Raw genomic sequence first — 15,935 nt, 5'->3', positions numbered from 1 at the left:
ATGGTGCACTGAGGCATGGCCAGAGGGCTGAATGGAACATAGTAAATGTTAGTGGCTGAATTAGGTGGTGGGATATCATTGTTCACTGTAAATTCTTTAACCTTTGCTGTATGTCTGAAATTTTTTATTTAAAAAAATGTTGGAAAAGTAAAAAAAATTTGCACATTTGCAAAGTGAGATCCACAAACAACGTCTTCCCCTTCATCTAATTTCCTCCCTCTCCTACAGGTAGCCCCCACCTTAAGCAGTTTTTGGCTTAGATCTCTAAAGTTTGATTTTTTTAGTATAAGCAGATACACAGATATTTCACAGTATCCCCTCCTTTGTCTCTGGGTGGGCACCACGCCATACACAAGTGTGTCACCTGTGCCGTGTTCTGGAGATCTCACCGTGACTGGTCTACTTTTTAAATAAACCAGGGTCTGAAACTGCAGGCCTTGTGGCCACTGGTTGTTGTGCAGGTGTGTGGCTCCTGCACAGATGCCGTTTCTTCCCTGGCTGTATTTATACAGATTGTGTGTTGTCTACTCCTTTGGATATTCTCATTATTTACTGAGAGCTACAGATGAAATGTTTGACCAGGCCTTTTGTGATGGTTCACTTCCAGGGAGACATGAGATGGCAGTAGATGCTCACCCAGAGACTCTGCTTGTCTGGCCCTTTGGGCACTGAGTGTGCTCTGTCAGCGGGAGCTGCTTTTGGAAGCACAAGACGTTCCAATTCAGTTTTGAGGAGGGTCCTTTCATGAAGCATTTCAACAGTTCTGTTAAGAGTATGATTGAACAAAAATTGGAACAGAAGCCTCTGGTGTCCAGACTACTAACAACATCATCAGAGCTCCCAAATTGGGGATCTTGGAGGTTGAAACACTTGACCTCTAATAACCTCCAGCTCATTAGAAGTTGAAGCTCATGCTGCCACATGTCATGAAACAAAATCCTTAGGTTTGTTCTGAGTTTGTGCTTTGACCTGTGCTCTGGAGGTATTAATGATCTCCATATGGGTCATACCCAGCAACATAAAGTTCTTTTGTTGTTTTGCCAGGATTTGACTAATTTACAAGGATATACCCAATTAGTATAGCTCAATTTGGAATTACCTTCACTTTCATATTCTATAGCCAGGTCTTCTGCTCGGTACGATGCTTAGCGTTATGAGCTGCATTTCAGTGCAGATTAAAGATTTCAGCAAGCTTTGTCCACTGCAGGAAGTGGGATCCTGTGGCCGGTGTAGGTTGCATGTGAGCCAGCCCAAGCCCCCCGCCACTGCCCCAAGCTGAGGGCTCTGCCCACCGGTCAGCAGGTTACCTATTTCAGGTGCCCTATCCTTGGCTTAGGGTGTGTGTATCTGTTGTCCTCTCTCACTCTGCCTTGCCTGTGAAGCTAAGCACTGTCCCTGCAGGAGCTGCATACGAATTTTCCAAGGCTGTTTTCTGGGAACGAACATTACCTTACAGCTCTAATCTTACCTAATCTAGCCAAGCCTATTTGGAGTGAAAACTACTTATCCAAGAGAGTTTTGAAACTAACTTCTATCCCCAACGAAGGAACCTTAAGGTGTAGAGAGCCTTCCCTAGTCCTAAACAACCACATGTTTCATGCGGAGCTGCTAACTTGAACCAGCCTGAATATTGCCTCTTCATGTTCTCTGAATCTTGATTAAAAGCAAAGCACAGCCCTAGAAGGGAAGAGCCTGGAGGGCTTGGCCTGTGTTATCTGGTTGAGCTTTTCCTGCTGCCTTAACTCTCCTTTTTGGCAAGGGGGAGACCGGTGCTCCTTTGTGACACCTGAGCCAGAAATGGAACAGAGCTGCTGTGCTGCTTTTCTGAACCCCTCCTCTAAATCCATCTTCTCTCTTTAATACCCCCACAGATTGGTACACAGAATAGCTTGGAGCTTCTTGAAGACCCAAAGGCTGAGGTGGTTGATGAAATTGCTGCCAAACTTGGCCTGAGGAAGGTACTGAAGTACTCTGTTGGCCTTGAGGGGGGGCCCCGGCTCTGTGTTGGGGATGTCTAGGTGGGTGGTATGGCCAGGCCTGGTTTGGGACTGAACTCCCAACTGCACAAGGTCAGGTGCAGGCCTGGCACATTTTGAAACCTCGCTTGTGTTTATTGGGCACCCAAAAAAGGATCCCAGTGCAGGGACTGTTATATTTAAATCCGCCAGACATACTTCTTAAGGATTGCCTCAAAGTGGGGGAGGAAAGAAGCAGCAGGAGCAAGACCCCTACTTCCTGCCAGAGGGGACCTTGACGCCAGGCTCTTAAGGCACATCCTCCTAGGTGTGAGCTCTCCCTTCGCGCGTCTGTTTGCGCTCATCGTTTTCTGTCCCCCACACTTGGAGCTTCTGGTGGTCCCTCTTCAATCCTCATTGAACCTCCTGTTTATAATTGAGGCATCTGAGCGTGTAAGCCTTCTTAGTTTTCCTGGGCAGTTAGAAGACAGAGGAGAATTTTCTTTTTGAGTCTGATTATCTGGTTTATCTCACATCTTTGGTTAAGTTCCCAGGAACTATAAAGATGGTGTTTTATAGATAATGTTGAACTGTGAATTTGAACACATCTTAGGAATTCACTCTTAATAGCTATGTAAGTTTTATCCTTTATTTCCTAATCAATTTAGACAATGAGAAATAAACTCCCTACAGATAAACAGGGAAGACTGGAAATGTGCCTTATAACCCAGGAATGCTATGGAACAAAGTCACTGTATCGTTTTAAGAACAAAAAAGTCTTGTTGTTTCTAACAGGGAGTCAGCATCATGATTTAGGGGCATATTTTGGTTTAAATTCTGGAAGTTTCTCTTGTTCAAAAGAAAAATCAGTGTAATTTTTTTTACCTATGTTTGTTGTAAACGTTTGGTCATGATAGTCATAATTAGAAGATCTTGAAGTTACTTAAATGCCCTTCTCCAAACACTGGTTCCTTAGCCCTGATTTAGCTTGATTTTGGTTCTGCTTTATTTACTGCTGAGTTACATTTATCCTTTTAAGGCTCATTTTCTCCATTGCCATCCTCCTCGGGGGGTTTTGGGCATTTTTAAAGAAAATGAAAGTCTCCAGATTTGCCTGGTCGTGTCTGCAGGAGATGGAATTGAAGAGTTTCATGTCAGGGTTGTGCTAGAGAGGGTCACAAGCAGCAGATCACTTCTCCGAAGGACAGTAGGTGTGTGCCTGGATTCCAGCCCCGCTCTTAGACCTCCCAGCCAGGTTCTGGTTCAGGAATGGTAATCAGCTGTGAGGTTCATGGGCACAGGAAGGCCAGGAGTCACAGAGCACACAGACAGGCACTGTTGCTGTAGCAGGACGTGCCAGGGAGGCCGACCCTGCCCCAAGCCCTGGGACTGGCGTTTCAGATCCCTGTACCCTCAGATGCTTCCCTTAGCCCCACACCGGAGCTCAGAGGAGCAGCTGTGCGAAGTCTCTGTTCTATCATTCTTTTTTATGTTACGTGCATTCTCTGGGGAGTATGTTTTCCTGTCTTACAGAGAAAGCCCTAGCGTCTGAAGTGGCATTGTCTTTATTTGCTTGCTCGTTATCTGTCTTCCTCTCTGGAGTGTAAATTCCCTTTTCACTGACGTTCTGTTAATTTTATCCACCCAGAGGTCCCCTGCACCTAGCATAGTGCAGGGCACAGAGGTGGTGCTGAGAAGACTTTTTCTAACAAATAAATGAGATGTGCTCGTTTGCCCTCATCTCCACCCGGCAGCACCAGGGGGAGGACGGCCAGTGTCAGCCGAGTAGAGTTTGAGAGCCCTGGTGTGGACAGTGGCTTAGCTGAGGAGCTGACTCACCTAGAAAGAAAGAACTGGCTTCCAGGAGTCTCCTCTCTGGGCAGAAGCTAGAAGACATTCATCACCTGTTTCAGGGAGAGACTCAGAAGGTATTCTTCTCTTTTATGCAGGTTGGCTGGATATTTACAGACCTTGTCTCGGAAGATACCCGAAAGGGTACAGTTCGATATAGTCGAAATAAGGTGAGATGGGGCAGGGATGCTCGCTTGGCCAGAGCTTGTTATGGACCAGCTCTGGGCTGCACTCTCCAGTGTCTCTGCACAGCTCACCCTGGCTTTTAGACCACGTTATTTTCAACACAGTGTTCTTGATAAATTAAGGCTGGGTCTGTTCATTCTGTCTCGGAGATCAGAGAGACTTTACCTTTATAAACCACTGCTTTTTGGAGGTCAGCCCATGAGGTGGATTGCCTGTGCTTCTGGCGTTACTGGTTACACGTGTTTTTCTGTGAGGAGTTGGTAACAGTCAGGAATTATAGGTACTTGCTTCACCGTAGTTTGTGACGTGTCATAGTTTAGTTCTTAATATTTTCTAAAGAAGAAATAGAAGCATATTTTGACATGATGCTATAAAACTTGGTATGCTGGTTCTCTTTTCTTAGGACACCTATTTCCTGAGTTCAGAAGAATGTATCACTGCAGGAGACTTTCAAAATAAGCATCCCAACATATGTCGACTCTCTCCAGATGGACATTTTGGATCCAAGTTTGTTACTGCAGTGGCTACAGGTATAAATGGGGGCATTTATATTGTAAATATTACTACCTTGTTAATATATTTTGTTCCTCTTTCAGTAGCTTTGCATTCTTAACTTAGTTACAATAGATTTTCTTTCTTTCCTTCTTTTTTTTTTTTTTTTTTTTTTGGGCTGCACCGCGTGGCATGTGGGATCTTAGTTCCCTGACCAGGGATCGAACCCATGCCTCCTGCAGTGGAAGTGTGGAGTCTTAACCACTGGACCGCCAGGGAAGTCCCTACAATAGATTTTCTTAATGGGCCTGTGAGACATAAGATTCTTCTTTTTTGGTTTGCGGCAAAAATCTTGAACTACTCAACATCACACAAAACTACTAGAATTGCGGCCTCAGTGTAGCCCTCCTCTAGTCCATTCTCTTGGCCTCAGTCCAAGTTCACTTGGTTCTGGATCTGAGTTCTGGGCTATCTTTGCCCCTTTCCAGTAACCAAGGATGACTCTGTCTAGCTGTCCAGGAGAAGAGTGATTTACTGTTCCTGTTACTTTTTTATTTATGAGTGGGAGTGTCATTTTAAGAAACCATTTCCATAAAGCTTTTTTTGGGAGTGATGAGTGTGTGTGTGTGAGGTGTTGTTCACATCATACTACATGTTATGTACAGCATGAATATATAATAATAAAAGACTGTGGCCTGTAAAAAAGTGCCACCAAATCTTTTATAACATACTTGAGATGCTGTCCTAGAGAAAAGCCAGGCATAAGACCATATGATTTAAAAGAAGTAGGAATTTGAAACTTGGAGAACCAACTAATAAAAACAATCTCTTTGGTCAGTTTTTTAAAGTAAACACTAACCTCTATCCTGTGAAGACTTGGGTTCTACCATCACAGAGATGATAATCCAGTTTGTTCATGGTAACCATGCTTCCTCTAGTTCAAAATACCAGTTTACAAACAGCCCAAGCATGTAAGTAACTAGATGCCTTATTAATCCCAGCTGAGCCTGTTACTACTACCATGGGAAGGAAACATCTTTCATACTGTCTGAATTTTTAAGATCCATTTGATTTGAGATCCATTTAGAGTGACCAGCACCTTTTTGAAATGAATGTACTTTGGGGGCATGAGAGGCCATGGCTGCATTGTTCACATGTTAGCATAAATTAATGGGGTCAGATGCTTAAGGAAGTGGATGGGAGTTTGGACTGGGATTTGCAGAAGCAGTAATTCTGTAGCATAGAGTCCTTCCATGGGGGCAGATGGGGCAGGGGGCCTGTCGTGATGAGAGCACTCAGGATAGCAGGAGCCAAGGAGGAGAGCAGAGACACGTTTTACATAATCAGAATTTTGCCAAGCCAGCTTTCTGTTTGATGAAGGGGAGGAAAGTATTCTCTTTCTACTCCCTGCATCACATAAACCCCTGCCCCCTTCATTTAGGCTGAGATTCTGGGTCCAGGCATTTAGTCTGGTGGTTCTCAAGCCTATCAGACTGGACACCTGCTCTTTAGAACATTTGTGACACCTCTTTACTATCCAGAAAGTAAAATTCATAGATAATATACCTGCCCACACAGCTGATTCTAAAAAAGAAAGCAGAGTGGTAGGCTGACTAAAACATTAAGGAGAAATAATAGTGAAGGAGCATGTAATAAGACAGTACATTCTGTGTGCCAGTGCTTGGGGACTGGTACCTGCTGAGGATAGCACAGTGGAGGAGCCGGAGCTGCCAACCTTGTGGGGCGGGGCCTGCACAGGCATCAGCGACGTGGTTCCTAGACACTCAGCAGCTCTCCAAGGAGCTCTGAGCCAAGCAGGGCCCTTCCTCAGCTTATGTGGTATCATGCTTCTAGAGGATTCGCTGTGTGTTAAAGCTGGGCATGTTTGTTTCTGTGGCTGTGTATAAAATACAATTGATTCTAATCCTAGATCATCACAAATAGGGGTTTTGCCTACAGGAGTGTTCGGGGGACATTTCAAGGCCATGTGGGATGTGGAACAGTTCTTTATTGTGTGGGACTCCCCTGAACACAGCAGGATGTCTGGTACCTTTGACTCTAGCCTGCTAAAACTGGCAGCCCCTGCCCCCCACTGCCCCACTTCGTTGAGACAACCAAAAATCACCTCCACAGATTTCCAGAACTGCTCCTTGTGAGAACTGCTGTTTTAGGCTTCCGTGGGCTCCCATAGTACCTCACCCCTTTAATTACTGTTTCTGTGGGGAATTATTCAGTGGGCCCAAAGAACTGGTACATGTTTAGAATTATAAATAGTTTCCAACTTGGGGGCTGCCTGTACTTTCAGTTATTGACTCATACCTCTTGTTGGGAATTTGGAAATTATAGATTGTCCTTGGAATTTTTGCCTCCGAAATTGGCACTTTACTAGCGTTTTAGAACTATAAGGTAGAAAATCACTTAACTTATAATAAGATCTGCAGTTAGAGTCCTTTCACATCTGTGCTGATTTGTCCCTCTTGGTAATGCTGTGAGATGCTCAGACTCGTAATTCCTCTCCCTTTCCCAGGGGGCAGCGATGGAAGGTGGTTATCCAAAGTGTCAGAGATCTTCTGACTCCAGACAGATTGTTCTCTTCCTCCGCATCAGTGGTTCTTGACCAGGGACGTGTTGGTACCCTGGGGAGCTGTTTGAAACGCCCTTGCCGAAGTCCCATTCTTAAGACCCTGATGGGACAGGAAGGAGCAGTCCTGTGTGTTTGTGGCCGTCTCCCGGGAGACTGGCTGGTGTGTCCCGGGGTTCATGGTGCTTCCACGGTCACGCTGCTGTCAGCTCCCCACAGCTGCTGCTGATGCTGCAGGCCCAGGTGCTGGCTGGGGTGTGGGGGCCTTACCATTTGGCCTTGTGTCTGTGGATCCCTTCTAAGAACTTCTCTAGCTTGAAACCTTTAGGGGAAAAGAGTGATGATGACATGTGGGGTTGCCCATGTGCACATGACGGAGCTTGTGGAAGGAGAATCATCACAGAGCCCAAGTTTAAACTCCCTGCCATGATGCTGGTTTCTGTGTCTCGGTCACCTGGCACACTCAACACCCATTTCTCAGCTGTGTGTGTTACTTTCTGGGCTGTGTCTCAGACTCAGTAGCAGCTGTCCTTTATCACCGCCCCTTTCCATCACACAGTGGACTTCCTGATGGACTGATTTGGGAAGGGAATGAGAGTTAACTGGCCTGGCCTGCTTCGTCTCTGGGACAGTACCAGGTTTCCAGCAAGGTTCAGAGAACCCCTCAGGACCTGGTTTCTTGCTTTTCCACATGGAAAGGGGAGCTTGCGGTTCCTGTCAGTGACTCTACCTTTGGAGACTATGCATATGGACTGAGTTTGCTTTTTTTAAGAACCTTCCGTTTTACAAATACTGCTTTCCATTTTTCCCTGGTTCTCACAGGCCAGATCTGTCTCAAAACCAGCACAGGTTTACAGGACACACACCAAGGGCGGCTCCTCCATGTTCCTTCCCGACCTTCTCTGCTCCTTGTGAACTGCACACTCATTGTGCTATGACGTTCATTCCCCGGATTGCACCAGAGGGTCACATGCCCTGTGTTTGCTGCCTTGACCTTAGCGGTCATTGTCCAGGCCTGGCCACCTCCCCCGAGTGTGTGAGTTGAGGGCCAGAGAGAAGATGCTGGGCTTGACTGTCCACCGGGCCTTTGGAGTCCAGTGTGATGCAGCATTTGGAAGCCAGCTGCTGTTGGCCTCTGGTGTGCGGAGTTGAGCAGACACTGGCCCCTGTTTGTCCCTTGGAGGCTGGCTCTGCCCTGTCCTTCACATTTTTGATTGCTTGGCCATCAGATCTGCTTTCTGGTAAATGTTTGAGAGCCAGACAGATAAAATTTCTGTTCCCTGATCAGTAACTTATTCTGTTTTTGTCAAAGAAACTAAGAGATATTGAAGGTTTTTTAAAATTCTCCAAAGCCATAAAAATGATGGCTGTTATAGTTGTAAGAGTGTAACCCTGATTCTGCAGGAGAGGAGGACGGCTGCATGCTCGGTACTGCCTGACCTCCTGACCCGTTTGGGATGGGTTTTACCCTTGTCCCAAACTGTAAGCCCTACTGTGGGTTTCTTTGGAGCAGGGCCTGAGAGAGGTTAGAGTGGAAGGCGTGGAGGGCAGGGCTCAGTGCAGGGAGAGCAACCTCCTAGGCACTGTGGTGGGGTCCACGCCTCCTTGATGTGCCAGCTGCACAGGTGTCTGAGGTCAGGGCTGCTCTCCATGCTATGCAGGTACTGACACTGTGCTGGGAAAGGTTTCTGTTTTCTCCCATCCACTCCCGTTCGTCTCCCTGCATTCACTCAAGAACAGAATTTGCTGGAACATAGGGCTCTGTCTGTTGTTCACGTCTCTGTGAAACTAAAAACCAGGAGCCCAAGTATGCTTTTGGGTGGGTGTTGGAGAAGGTTTAACAGTCTTGCTTCCCGATTCTGAGAGAGCGTGTCACTGGTGGGGCCTGTTTGAGGAGATGCAGTGGCATCTGCACACCCTGTGTTCAAGGCCTTGTGCCCAAGGCTGTCGTAAAACTGCTGTCAAACATTTTTGATTCTTATCCAAGACACACTCATGAAAGTTGGTTCTGCAGGTCCAAGGTAAAGGATGACACTTGTTTTGAACGTCCTTTGGAGGATTCTCGCTGAAGGTCTCTCTCTTGCAGGTGGCCCCGACAACCAGGTGCACTTTGAAGGGTACCAGGTGTCTAATCAGTGCATGGCGCTGGTCCGAGATGAGTGCCTGCTGCCCTGCAAGGACGCCCCTGAGCTCGGCTACGCCAAGGAGTCCAGCAGCGAGCAGTACGTGCCTGATGTGTTTTATAAGGTAAAAATGCAATGGTACCGAAAGGGAGAAGTGGATGGAGAGCAGCATGGACGCTGACCTGTCCTGGACGTTGCTAATTTTGGTGCATTCTGGCCATGGGAGCTGTTGGTCAGCCGTGGTCGTCTAGAGCCTAGCTTGTGGATAAGGGACTCTGTGGCATTTCCAGGGCTTTTGTTAGCTACTCAGGCAGGCTTCTGTAGTGTTAGGGCTTATAAGCAGAAGTGGGGGTGACACGCACTGGGTTTAGGGGTACATAATAGAAGTGAAACCACTGCAACACAGACCGTTTCAGTTTCTGAAAAGGAGAATTGGTGCCTAACAGGGCCTCAGCAGGAGTGAAGGTTGGAGCTGCTTGGCAGAAGTTAGGCTCTCCTGACGGGACCCAAGTTTAGGTTAACCGCTTAGACGAGCAGTTGTCCATTTCTAAACCTTTGTTTCCTGTGAAAGCTATAAAAACGACTTTTTTGAAAACTGTGATCTGGTTTGAACAAGTCGGAGTTGGGTGCTTCCCTGGGGATTAGCAACACGGCTCCCATCCTCCTCATGGGAGTTGCTCTGGTCACAGGCAGGCACCTTGCCTGTTCCGCATCCTGGGCAGACTTTGGTTTCCATCTGGCACCGCTCTGTCTGGAGGACCCCTTTAATATTTCTTGTAGTCCAGGGCTGCTCTTGTGTGTCTGAGAAGTATGTTGTTCTCCATTTCTGAAGGATATTTTCACTGTGTAAGGAGTTCTAGGTTGACAGGTCTGCTCACAATCTCACTGCACTTAGGCCACAAAGACCTGCTGGCAGAAGGGGCCTGGAAATAAAATAGGCAAGCAATGAAAACCCAGAAAGAGTGATGATCTAATTTCTTTAAAATGATTTGATATCTTTCAGCAATTTTTTTATATCAGTGTGTGCATGTCTAGTCATTGTTTTGTTGTTTTTATTGTTCCAGCAAGTCTGCATTTTTACTTATTTATTTTTTAAAATTTTATTTAGTTTAATTTTTAAAAATTCTCTCTAAAAACTATTTATTTATTTGGCTGCACCAGGTCTTAGTTGCCACATGCAGGATCTTCGTTGCCGCATGCAGGATTTTCGTTGCGGCATGCGGGATCTTTTAGTTGCAGCATGTGGGATCTCGTTCCCTGACCAGGGATCAAACCCAGGCCCCCTTCATTGGGAGCACGGAGTCTTAGCCACTGGACCAGGGAAGTCCCTAAGTCTGCATTTTTAAACGGCTTTATTGAGATGCAATTCACATACCACACAATTCACTCATTTAATGTGCCCAGCTCAGGGGCTCTTAGGATGTTTGCAGGGTTGTGTAGCCATCACCACAATCTAATTTTAGAACATTTTTGTCCCCCAAAAAGAAGCCCTACATCCTTTAGCAGTTACACCCCAATCCTCCCAACTCCTGGCAACCACTGATCTGCTTTCTCTGAGGTTTCCCTGACGGAATCCTACAGTGTGTGGTCTTCTGTGACTGACTTTTCACCACTTACCGTAATGTCTCAAGGTTCCTCCATGCCTGCAGCCTGCAGTACTTCATTCTTTTCATTGCCGAATAGCGTTCGGTGGTATGGGCGCAGCTTACTACCTGCGGGATGCATCAAACACCCGGGAGAGCGCCTAGAAGCTGAGGGGCTCCGGGGCCTCCTCCTGGTGGTGATTTGGAGACCGGAGACTACCTGATTGTGACAAAGACTTCACCTCTTCAGGGATCAGAAGTGGGGCCGAGACCCCGTCTGGAGCCGGCTCGTCCATGCTGTGGGCGTCTGTGGCAGCGGGTGATGTGCAAAGGAAGGGCACAAGGGCCTGAGAGTCTTGTCCCTGCTCCTGGTCTCCTCCTCAGCTCTTTGGAATGAAGGTCTTCATTCTGCTTCTGAATTAGCGCTGCTGCGTGGTCCGAGGGCTGTGGGGGCGGGGACCGTCACTGAGCCAGGAAGGCCGGGCCATCAGGTGGTGAGCAGTCTGTCTTTCCTCTGCAGCAGGGAGGCCTCACTGTTGTATCTGCTCCTTTCAGGTGGTGGCAGTGGAGGGACAAAGTGAGGCTGGCCTGTGACAACTTGCTTAGATGACCCCTCAGATTTCGGGACAGTAAGGAGCCCTGGGAAAGTGTTCTCCATATCATTCTTGAAAGAAAATATTTCCAAAGAGCCTTGTTTAGGAACTCCCATTGTCTCTTCCCTCCTGTGGTGTTTAATAGCAATTACCTGGCTTGATAACACAGATCTCACCCTTACACAAATCCTGTGTAGGCATCAGGTACTTTGAAGAATCATTAGTTTTAAACCATTATTAAACATTCACACATCACACACATCACACATCAAGTCACACCACTCTGGGAACCAATGTGAGGGTTCAGTCTTTCCCACAAAAGTTTCTATTTTATAAGATGCATTTGTATGGCACTGTTTTGGAATGCAGAATCTACGTTTTGACTCATTTTTAGACCCTGAGACCTGGTGGTCCTGCTGGCTGCCGTCCTGAGCCTTTTGGCACAGCTCACTGGTCTGGGGGCTGTAACGGGGCCTGTTGTCCTTGTGGAGAGCCCCTCTGCTTTAGCCACAGAGGTCTGTGCAGTCCCGGTACGCTCAGTGTGCATGAATACATTGCTCCAGGGTCATCAGGCTGCCATTTCTTTCTCTTTTCAGAGTTTTAAAAGTTAAACATAGGGACTTCCCTAGTGGCACAGTGGTTAAGAATCCGCCTGCCAATGCATGGGACCAGGGTTTGAGCCCTGGTCCAGGAAGATCCCACATGCTGCAGAGCAGCTAAGCCCATGCGCCACAACTACTGAGCCTGCTCTCTAGAGCCTGCGAGCCACAACTACTGAGCCCGCGTGCCACAACTACTGAAGCCTGTGCGCCTAGAGTCCGTGCTCCGCAATAAGAAGCCACTGCAGTGAGAAGCCTGCACACCACGACAAAGAGTAGCCGCTGCTCGCCGCAACTAGAGAAAGCCCACACACAGCAACGAAGACCCAACACAGCCAAAAAAAATAAATTAATTAATTTAAAAAAATTAAATATTGAGTAGATATGAAAGATTATTTATAAAACATGTTTAAGGAATAAAAAAAGCAGAAATACCAATCCCGAGTCTCTATCCCAGAGTTAAGGACCAGAACGTTCCTGTCGCCTCTGAAGCTGCTGGATCCTTCTCTCTGCTTCTGTCTCCTTTTCTCCCCCCTCCAGAGGGAGCACTGCCTTCGGGGGTGCACTATGACTTGCTTGCTTTTCTTCTAGTTTTACCTCCTTTGTGTGTTTTCCTAAACCAGGTGTTGTGAGTTTTATATGTTGCTGCACACTGTAGACCCAAAACTGTGTTCTTCTGTCCTTGGAGATGGGCCATGTTCACTTATCCTGGTGTGGCCTGAGACCTGCCTGCATGTGGCCATCATGTCACCTTGGCATGTGCCCGCTGCGAGCAGAATGCTGTGCGAACCACCACGCTCCGCAGCCTTGGGCCCGAGTCCCACTCCCCTCTCAGACACCCGTGGGACATTTCCTTGAGCTGTAACTGTGCCGTCCTGATCATAAGTGAGGCCAGGCTCCTTTTTCTTCGTTTGTTGGCTCGTCCTGTCTCCTGTGACTTGCTTGTTGTGTCTGTTTCCTCTTCTTCCCTGGGTGGTTCAGTCTTTTTCTCCCTGCCTCTAACCCTGTCAGTCAGGGGTGTGACACCTCTGCCTCTCCACTCCCTGTGGTGTCATTGAGGCAGAAGGTTTCCATGTGGTCAGCTTTCTGAATCTTGTCTTTATGGTTGGCATTTTGAGTGACAAAGAAAGTCTGTTATCTTGTCTTCTCTAAGGTTGATGGTTTTGGGTTCTTCTTTCACCTGGGATTATTTCAGATGTGTGGTGTGAGATAGGGGCCCAGTTTCCTTCTTTTTTTTTTTTTTTTTTTAAATTGTTAGCACCTTTAATTATTTATTTATTTATTTATTTATTTGGCTGTGTTGGGCCTTCGTTTCTGTGCGAGGGCTTTCTCTAGTTGCGGCAAGCGGAGGCCACTCTTCATCGCAGTGCGTGGGCCTCTCACCGCTGCGGCCTCTCCTGTCGCGGAGCACAGGCTCCAGACGCGCAGGCTCAGCAGCTGCGGCTCATGGGCCCAGCTGCTCCGCGGTACGTGGGATCCTCCCAGACCAGGGCTCGAACCTGTCTCCCCTGCATTAGCAGGCAGATTCTCAACCACTGCGCCACCAGGGAAGCCCCCCAGTTTCCTTCTTAATTTTTTTTTAGTCATATACTGTCTGAACACCATTTATTGGGAAAAACCCTCTTCTTTCTCTGTTGATCTGAGGTGCCTTTCCATTACCAGTCGTCTCTGTGATCGTGGCTGTGTCTCTGTCCTCCCTTCTGTCCACTGGCCGGTGTTCCTCAGCCAGCACCAATGTCGCACTGTCCGAGTCACTGTAACTTTACTCTTCGTCCCTGATCCATCACAGCCCTTCCCTGCTTTTCTTCCCGAGCTCTGACTGTTCCTGACCCTCCACTCCTTCATGGAGACTTGCCTGCAGGTTGCACAAAACAAATAGGTCACGCCCAGAGGTCATCGCCCACCCCACCCCACCCCACTCCCCGAAATGTGTGTGATGCTGCCCTTTGTTTCTTGTTCTTTGACGTCTCTCAGAAAGTTAGGATTTTTCTCCTTGAAAGTCTTGTCCATCCTTTGTTAGATTGTTTCTAGGTACTTTATAGTTTCTACGTATTATAAAATACTGCCATTTGGCAGCTCAGCTGTCTGTTACTTGTTCCTCTAATTTGTATGTGTGTTCTGGGTTCTCTACACAGATGAGTGTATTATCCAGGAGTGACAGTTCTTTTTCTCCCTTCCCTTCATTTTCACTCCTCATGCTGGCTAGGGCTTCTGGAACAATGTCCAGTGATCAGCACTTTTGTCTCGTTTTTAATTGTAAAGGAGGTGCTTTCGGGATTTCATCATAAACTGTGAGTTTGCTGTGGGTTTTTTTGTAGTAGCCTTTATCAGGTTGGAAATTTGCTTTTTATTTCCATGTCTTGTAAGCTTCTTACCCTTAAGAAGAGAGCTCCCTTTTGTCATGGAACACGTCATTTCCTTAATCATGCTGCTGTTTTCTTAGATTGCTCACTTGCCCGTTAGTGAGAGCAGGCTAGAAGGGCTTCCCAGGATTGTTTATAGCCCTGTAGGATTTGAGACACTCATTTCTCATACGTTTCAGGAAAATATCAGTTTGAGCAAAGAGACCTATGAAAGCAAACATTTAAGTAATCCTTTTAGTCCTCCTGTGGGCTTTGGGGTTGGATTTAAAAAATACCTTGTAAACAGGACACGTACCCATATTTGTCTAAGGCTGTTCATCATGGTGTTATCTGTGGTAACAAAAACTTAAAGCAATCTAAATGTCTAGTAACAGAGGCATTAAATTATAATACATCTATACGGTGGGATATTCTGTGATCACTAAAGGTGTGTGTTTGAAAATTACTTGAAGATATGGGATAAAACTCATGATGTAAAATTGTAAATGTATCTATATACAGTAAAATCCCAATTAACTTTTTGTTTTTTGAAGGCACACCTGTAGATGTTGATGCCTGTACGTATACACGTTTGTATGTGCGTTCACATAGGAGACGGGGGTGGAAAGCTTGAGGGTCCACCCTTGTCTACAGCTCTGATGTGTCTGTCCTGGGAAGTTCTGTGCAGCCAGTGAAAGAATGGCCGGGGAGCATCTCCTGTAAAGGTGGGGAGAGGTGCACACAGAGGAGGGTTTTGGAGTGAGGATCTAAGCAGCCGGCGGGGGGATGCTTGGGGGTGGGCAGCAGGACAGTGAGGTGGATGGTTCCGTGTGCATTAGGAGTGCAAGCCTTCTAAATATTAACTCAGAACATTTTATTAATGTGAAATCAAATGTATATTTATTATGGGAAATCCTGCATTACAGGTTAATAAGCAAATAGACACCCCAACACCCGCCTTCACCTGTCCTTCTAGCACCCCGCGTGCATGCATGGACACGTGGACGTTGACAAGGCCTTGCCCCTGGGACCGCAGCCTCTGCACTCAGTCCAGCTGTGGATAGGGTGCTGGGTCCCTCGCCAGACCCCGGGGCTACAGTGATGAGCAAGTCACAATCGTCCTCTCTTCCCAGGTGGTCTGTTGGTGGCTGTTGAGGTGTCCAGTGTGGCGTGGAAGTTAGCCAGGTGGGGAGGAAGCCCATCTGGGGGCCACACGTCCAGAGGGCATGGCGCATCTAGGGGGCCCAGGCTCAGTCTAGCTGGAGTGTGCATGTGATGGGGTTGGTGGGCAGTGAGAAGCCAAAGAAAGAAAGATGGAAGGTGATTCTGGAACGATCTTGCTGGATGTGGCGTGAAGAGGGGTCTGGAGGCAGGAAGCTTTTGCAGCAACGTGAGTATCAAATGCCAGGGCCGATCCAGGAGGGGCAGCAGGAGAGAGATGTGCGGTGGGCCTACCATCCAGTGTGAGGTGCGGCTGGAGGAGCTGAAGGCCAGGCTGTGGGGAGGGAGCTCCCCGGTGTGGAAGATTCTTTCTGGGTACAGAGTCCGGTGGCCAGTGAGAAGGCTGGTGCCACAGTCCAGGTGACATGTGTCTGCTCCCCATGGAGTTTGGGGATGGAGAGGGTGTCCT

General features: G+C 47.4%; 1 protein-coding gene across 1 annotated transcript in view; it reads left to right on the top strand.

Moving 5' to 3' along the window:
- Nucleotides 1–15,935, top strand: part of NPLOC4 (NPL4 homolog, ubiquitin recognition factor) — a 56,546-nt gene that overhangs the window by 24,857 nt on the left and 15,754 nt on the right. The window contains exons 9-12 of the mRNA XM_059906582.1: nucleotides 1,872–1,958; nucleotides 3,905–3,976; nucleotides 4,396–4,522; nucleotides 9,152–9,312. Of these exons, the coding sequence (XP_059762565.1) occupies nucleotides 1,872–1,958; nucleotides 3,905–3,976; nucleotides 4,396–4,522; nucleotides 9,152–9,312 (447 nt within the window). The remainder of the gene's footprint in view (nucleotides 1–1,871; nucleotides 1,959–3,904; nucleotides 3,977–4,395; nucleotides 4,523–9,151; nucleotides 9,313–15,935) is intronic.

The sequence above is a fragment of the Balaenoptera ricei genome, chromosome 20 (assembly GCF_028023285.1).
Source record: "Balaenoptera ricei isolate mBalRic1 chromosome 20, mBalRic1.hap2, whole genome shotgun sequence".
Lineage (NCBI taxonomy): Eukaryota > Metazoa > Chordata > Mammalia > Artiodactyla > Balaenopteridae > Balaenoptera > Balaenoptera ricei.
Note: the sequence above shows the minus strand (reverse complement) of the source record. Positions and strands in the feature narration are given on the sequence as shown.